This window comes from Nuphar pumila, chromosome 7 (assembly GCF_984573655.1).
Source record: "Nuphar pumila chromosome 7, dmNupPumi1.hap1.1, whole genome shotgun sequence".
NCBI lineage: Eukaryota > Viridiplantae > Streptophyta > Magnoliopsida > Nymphaeales > Nymphaeaceae > Nuphar > Nuphar pumila.
The window spans coordinates 131,268,431-131,275,678 of record NC_143255.1 but is presented as its reverse complement, the minus strand read 5'-3'; the positions used below and the strand labels follow the sequence as shown (position 1 = coordinate 131,275,678).

General features: G+C 44.6%; 1 protein-coding gene across 1 annotated transcript; it reads right to left on the bottom strand.

Annotated features, from left to right (window-relative positions):
* Window positions 1-3,702: 3,702 nt before the first annotated feature.
* On the bottom strand, window positions 3,703-6,938 carry LOC149833569 (UDP-glucose 6-dehydrogenase 4-like). Its single transcript, XM_090015197.1, has one exon. It carries the CDS (start codon window positions 5,641-5,643, stop codon window positions 4,162-4,164), a length of 1,482 nt encoding a protein of 493 aa, XP_089871323.1. The 5' UTR covers window positions 5,644-6,938; the 3' UTR covers window positions 3,703-4,161.
* Window positions 6,939-7,248: the final 310 nt, after the last annotated feature.

The following is a 7,248-nucleotide window of genomic DNA, read 5'->3' as shown; positions in this document are numbered from 1 at the left end:
AAAGAGTTAACCTTCGTGACTGGACGCACACTTGAATTCAATCTGGCAGGGCCTAATTAGGTCACACTATGCCTGATTAATGGTAAACAAAAGTTTAGTCCGCACTCGGATTCTGTTTGACAATGGTCCAATAAATTTTCAGCACCATTTATTAGATAACAATTGATTTGATTTCTCAAGTGCTCGGTAGATATCATGTGCTGAGTCAGTTTCTAGCTTCCACCAACTACATTCCATCTGGATGTAGCGTAATAGTACAGTGAGCCCAAATTAGACTTTTGTTAGAGACCCCTTTTCGATCTTAATCCTAATAGTGGATTACAATTTACATGTAAAATATCTGAGTAGATATGTGCCTTCTATTGAACACGGGTATTTTGGTTTTCAGACTGGATCTGTCAATTTCAAACTTTTTGGTTGTTTTTATTCAAGTGAACTCTGGTGCTTTGATTTTTAGACGGGAACTTTATCGGTTTCAAATTTTTGGGGGTTCTAATTGGGTTGGACTTGGGCGTTTTAGTTTCCAAACTGGATCTTTATTGGTTTCAAACTTTTGTTTTTCATTGTATCTGATATGTGCATCCCTTTGCAATACTAAATATTTGTTGATTTGATGCATTAAGCTATCTAGATTTGTGCCAGAAGATACCCACACTAAATCCTTATGCTAATATTGTCAACTGGTGGTCTTCGAACGGGTCTGGTCTGGTTCCGGGGAAGTGTTGCATCTAGACTATTGTGTTTGATTTGGACATAGGCAATCTGTAAAATTCAATAGTAGCCAAATGATTGGCCAGAGGAAGAATCAGAACTTGAATGTTAACCATGTTCGCAATAGTTCTTGCAGAGGTCATGTTGGTTAATATCATAATTTTTTTTTGAAAGGCAAGCTGCGGTTAGGCAGACCCCCACCAGTAACACAACATACCATTGGGTTTTGAACTTGCAACGTCCCCAACACATGGTGACATGCAGCAACAGCTCCTACCAAACAAGCCGAGCCCGCCGTTGGTGGTTACTATCATATTTAGTTCCCCTTATCTGTTAGGTTCTGGTCTTTTCCTCATTAAGAATTTTTATGGTGTCTACTGGCAATCTGTGCTTCTGTATTTTGGTTGTAGATATTTGATAGTACATAAACTTGAGTGAACTGCATTCCTCATAGTTATGCTGACAACCCAAAAGAACTGGTTTCTATTTGTCATGTTTTTGCCTATTTGCATTTACCACTATGAACCAGAGTAATACTGATGACACCTGTGATCTTGTTTATTGTTGACCTTTGGTCAACTGTTAAGCTTATCATTAAGGCAAATTCTCTCTCTTTGCAATCTTGAGTGAATTCAAATAAAAAATGCATTGTTTCTTTTAATAAAGTTGCCTATGATTTCCTTGCTCAGGCACATGCCTTCAATGGTTTGGATGAGAGATATAAAGCATTGTTTTGTACACCTCATTCTTGTCAGGGTTGAACGGGCTCTCCTGTCCTCAAGTATGCTCTGCATGCAAGAAAAGTTTCAGCCAGTTTCTTCATAAGCTTGTTTCTCTTTGTTGTAATAGGCAAAACTTGTAGGCATTCAACTGATGGATATGATTGTAGTGAATGGTCTATAGTTGTTCCAAATGTACGAATGTACATATACTTGTTCCAGACAAAAGATGAGAGATTTCTCAAGCTCTTTTTCTGGATTGAGGTATCATGCTATGCGTCTATGTATTTGTCGTTGCTTAAAATTCTTATAACCTTGTTGCTAAACCACATCTAACTTATGGTAAGTTTGTTGACACTCTTGAGTAATTGAACATTTAGTCGTGCTCTTTTTATGTGAAGTCTCTCTTGAATTTAATCCTTATCTCGTTTTTGGGTGATCTGGCATCTGTAACATTGAGCAAGTGAGGTTTCTTTCAGCTCTTCAATTCATGTGGCAGTTGTTTTCACCTTTATTTTCCTTTTGCAATTAGTCTAGCTCTTTATTTGATTTTTGATTTCTCAGACACTTGATTGTCTCTTGGAAATGTGGCACATATGAATTGGCTTCTCTATACTCTTGATGGCTTACATAATTGTGGTGATTTCTAAACACTCTTTTCTGTTGGAAAGGCAAGAACCAAGGTCAAGCACTCACTGGTGGCATTCGTGATGATGGATTTAATTTCTTTTTCTAGAAATTGACATATGAATGCTCAACGTAGGAAGACTCCTTGTGAATGGCCTAGAATAGTTATTGGTATCTTCCTCTCAAGAACAAAAGCATGTTTGGTAGTATCCTATGGACTGAGTTTCTTTTTACATCTTCCAGCTACTTCTTCCACCAATCGGCCAGCACTGCATGCGTGGGTGAAGAGAAGAGTTACGATGACCATAAAGCCCTTTCTGTTGTTATGCCACAGGAGTTCTCAATGTTTGATCGAAAAAGTAGCTGAGTCAAGCAATAGGTTTATGATTTTACCCACCCCTTGCAGATCATAGCAACCGTCGGCATTTGCCTTTTCGCAGCCAACATTTTGTGAACAATTTGGAGAAGGTTTTCAAATTATGAGCCTTAATCAATCCTCTTTTCTTGTGGGTGGCCTATGTGAAAAAAAGGGAAAACTTGTGTTGATCTATAAGTCTTGTGGGAGGCTCCGAGCATGGAACTTTTCCATCAATGTTTACTGCAGGGACCAGCATGGCAATTGCAATGCATAACCATATATCTTAGTTGGAATCTCAAGAAGAGCAGATCAGCTTGGAACAGAGATAATGGTGAAGAGTGCATGGAAACGGAAAAGAATCTCTTGAAGTGCTGACAGTTGATGAATGCCACCTCTCCAATAGTTTCAGATGATTGGATGTCAAGGAAGCTATTTGGAGGTTAAAGCCTATGTGCTTTAACATAACCTTCTTAAAAGTGGCATCCACGATTTGTCACAATTGCTAGCTAAGTAAGAAAGTCATCGCTTGTGCTGTCATTCTAACATGAGATTTACAGAAAGCCCCTCAAACCATGAAAGCCCTTCAAAATTCTACATTGAAAGGATTGGGCATTGCTGTTTATCTAGTTCAAGTTCTAAGGCAAGATGCAGATAGAGTTGGTATGGTTCAGGCACCTGCGAGGTTGACAGGACCTATACTTCTTGAAGATCCGTAACTAAGGTGTCCATCTCCCTGATCATGGTCATGCTGTTAAGTGCAATTGGCTCCTGGCATTTCTGGACCCGTAAATGATGTTAGAATGGTTTTTAGGTCCCCTCTTTTCTTTTCTTTTCTTTTGTTTTTTTTTTTTTTTAATATCACAAAGCCTTTAGCTTTGAGTCTTCTGCGAGTCATTCAAAATGGCAGTATACAGCAGCATTTACTGCAATCTTCGTAGCTGCTGCGTCTTTGGTTATGTTTCTTGGCTAGTACTTCTTTTGTACACATAAAATATGTTCACCTTGTTGCATCAAATTTGTTACAGAGATGGTGGTTCAGTTTTTTTTTTATTACTATCAAAGGTTGGGTTTTGTGCCTTTCCTCCTATGATGTAAGGTTTGCTACACTTCGTTTTGCAATGACGTTCACTTCGCTGCATTATGATGATATTTAAGGGCCTCCTCATTCTCAACATACAACAAGTTTTTTCAGATTACAAGGCCCGGCTGGTAATTTTGTTTGTGATTGTCATAGAATCATTGCCACGAAAGGGAAAAAATCAAATCACAAGAAACAACCGACTTGAATTTGTATAAAAAACAAGGTAATTATAATAACACGAAAACTCAAAATTTTCTTATTTTAATTTGGGTACAGCAGCGGCAACGAACAACAGGAAGAGGGAAGTTGCCTGCAAGAAGGGAACGTAGTCCTGCTACGAGGATCACCATCGGCCGGTTCAGCAGATCGGGCTAAATTTTGAGAGAGAAAGAGAGAGGCATCTGCCCTCTATTTTTCTTCCTTTTTCTTTGGGTCATTGCCCTGATTGTAACCTAATAACTAAGGTAAAGGACAAATAGACGCAGAACAAAACTGAAATCGGAATCCAAGGGAAGAAATAGGGCTAAAGCAATGATAATTACTAGTACTCACTGTGAATAATAATAGAAGCAAAAAGAGACCGCACGATGGAGAATTAGGACAAACAAACAAGAGGGAAGCGGAGAGGGAGGGAAAGAAAGGAGAAGGTGCAGAAGAAGGGCAGCCTACCAAGGGGTCGCAAAAGCATGAGACTCGTGGGTCGATGCGGCCGCTGGCAGGTCCTTGATCCATGGATCGAGCGGCTTGCCGATGGAGTAGACGATGAATCCGATCTTCCTGAGCTCGTCCGCCTTGACGACGTTGCGGCCGTCGAAGATGAAGGCCGGCTTCTCCATGTTGTCGTAGATCTTCTGGTAGTCTAGGGTCTTGAACTCGTCCCACTCGGTGAGGATGCAAACGCCGTGGGCGCCCTTGGCGGCCTCGTAGGCGTCCCAGACGACGGAGACCTGCTTGGATGCGGCGGTGGGGCTGCTGGGGACGAGGTGCTGCGGGTGATCCCAATCGAACTTGTTGGTGGCGAGGTCCCTGCGGATCTGCTCCTCCGTCACCTGGGGGTCGTAGATGCTGAGCTTCGCCTTGTCCCCGAGAAGGCCGTGGCAGACGTCGATGGCCGCCGTCTCCCTCGTGTCCCCGGTGTCCTTCTTGAAGGCGAACCCCATGATGGCGATCTTCTTGCCGGAGACGGTGTTGAACATGGAGGACACCACCCGGTTGACGAAGCGACTCTTCTGGTAGTCGTTGATGTGGACGACCTGCTTCCAGTAGTTGGCGACCTCGGCGAGGCCGTTGCACTCGCAGATGTACACCAGGTTGAGGATATCCTTCTGGAAGCAGGATCCGCCGAAGCCGACGCTGGCGTTGAGGAAGCGGGATCCGATCCGGGAGTCCTTGCCAACGGCGTAGGCGACCTCGGAGACGTCGGCGCCGGTGGCTTCGCAGAGCGCGGAGATGGCATTGACGGAGGAGATGCGCTGGGCTAGGATGGCGTTGGCAGCCAGCTTGGAGAGCTCCGCGGACCAGAGGTTCATGGTGATGATCCGGCCCTCGGGGACCCAGCGGGCGTACACGTCCTTGAGCGCCTGGACGGCCTTGCGGCCCTCCGGCGTCTCCCGCCCCCCGATGAGCACCCGATCTGGGTTCTTCAGGTCCTCGATGGCCGTCCCCTCCGCCAGGAACTCCGGGTTGGAGAGGATCTGGAAGTTGATGCCCCGGCTGTTGTGGGTCAGGATCTTCTCGATTGCCTCCGCCGTCTTCACGGGCACCGTCGACTTCTCCACCACGATCTTGTCGGACTTGGCGACGTCGGCGATCATCCTGGCCGCGCTCTCCCAGTAAGTGAGGTCGGCAGCCTTGCCGGCGCCCAGGCCGCGCGTCTTGGTCGGGGTGTTGACGGAGACGAAGACGATCTCGGCCTCGGCGACGTGGGTCTCGACGTCGGAGCTGAAGAACAGGTTGCGGTTGCGGCACTGCCTCACCACATCATCAAGCCCGGGCTCGAAGATGGGGAGCCGCTCGCTGTTCCAGGCGTTGATCCGGGACACCGAGATGTCGACCACCACGACCTGGATGTCAGGGCACTTGTACGCGATCATGGCCATCGTCGGCCCGCCCACGTACCCGGCACCGATGCAGCAGATCTTCACCATCTCGCTAGATAGATCCGGTCGGTTGCTTGCTTGCTTTTCTCAGTCTCTTGTTCTGTCTGTCTGCTATCCCAGGCCCAACTATGGGAACGTTCGATAGAGACGGAATGCTGCTGCCTGGCTTGGCCTTGCCAGGAAGAGGGAGGGCTTGTAGCTTGAAGGGTGAGGAGATTTTACTTTCCTAATCTATAATTATAGACAGAGGAGGAGGGGCACCACCCTTCACGTTCACATGCGTGTAGGCTGGATTGGGTTGAAAAATAAAACTATGGGGGAGGGGCGACACCGACGCGGTGAATGGCCAATTGTTACGCATACCCTGATTGATGGTTTTGGACCCCTCATCCCCGTCTTTTTCGGTTTTCATAAAGATTAAGTTTTTTTTTTCTTTGGGCCGGGGGCAAATGAGCGTTGCACGATGTTGAATTGTTTGACTTTGACCGTAAAGTGAAAGGAATAAAGGTCGAAGCGATGCCTTGAGCCGGTTACGAAGCCAGGCGTAAGCCTCGAGGCATTGAAGCATAAGCTTTATAATCAAAATAATAAAATATATAATATTAATAAAATAATAAAAATTTTAAATAAAAACTATTAATAAATGACAGTGGAAAATAAATAGTAATTTACTATAATTAACTCGAATTATTCATTTTCTTATATGTATGCACATGTAAACCACAATTAAGTTAGACTCATAATGCAAGATAAAACAAGTTATATCTACAATCACGAAATCATATTGAATACAACGAGGGCTCTGCTTGTATGGTAGGAGCTGTTAGTTCACGTCACCATGTGTTAATAAGTTGAAAGATCAAAACCTAATAAAATGTTGTGTAATTCCAACATGCACACACGTATACTCATTTATCCAACAATTCGTGGTAAAGATCAAGTGCCACCAAATGAAAGTTGAAGGAAGCTACTTCCATTGACACATCTAGTGGTCGGTGGTTGGGCTTATGTTCAGTTCTTAAAGAGTTCGTTTGAACTAGTAAAATGGGTTTGGTGAACCGAACACGAACAACAGGTGATGAACTCAATCCAGCTCTTACATGCTACTTGAATAATAAAGATTGTATCTTAAATATATTTTACATCCCAACAAGTTCAAATCCTATTGCTTAAAGTCTTGAAACAATGCAATTTCTTTGGCAACTGAGCCAACTCTGAGTTCCCTCAATACGTCTAGAGTTCACTACCTGATTCGCAAACTTGATACTCCCCCAAGTCCCCAACCGCCACTCAAAGAGTCAATACCTCAAACACCAAAAGCCCCCCAAAATGCCTTCCACCCATACCCCAAGCAAACCTCAAAACCCTTAATCCCCACCATCCAAACAACCCCACCCTATTTGCCCAATTATGCAACTCCCCTAAACCAAAACCCTTCATACCACCACCAACCTAAACCATAAAAAAGAATGGCTACCAAAACCCACCTCATCCTCAAGACCCTCAGCCCCACCACCACTTGTAGAAGGATCACCACCACCCCATTCTTCCTTCAAGAGCCGCAACTCCAAGAACCACCAACAACAACAATGCCTCTCCCACTGAACCCATCAACAGGCAGCCCTCTGTACCAGAAGAACTGGTGTAGCCCCC

Excerpts from the sequence above, each read along its gene's own strand:
- LOC149833569 (XM_090015197.1), bottom strand. The coding sequence starts at position 5,643 with ATGGTGAAGATCTGCTGCATCGGTGCCGGGTACGTGGGCGGGCCGACG.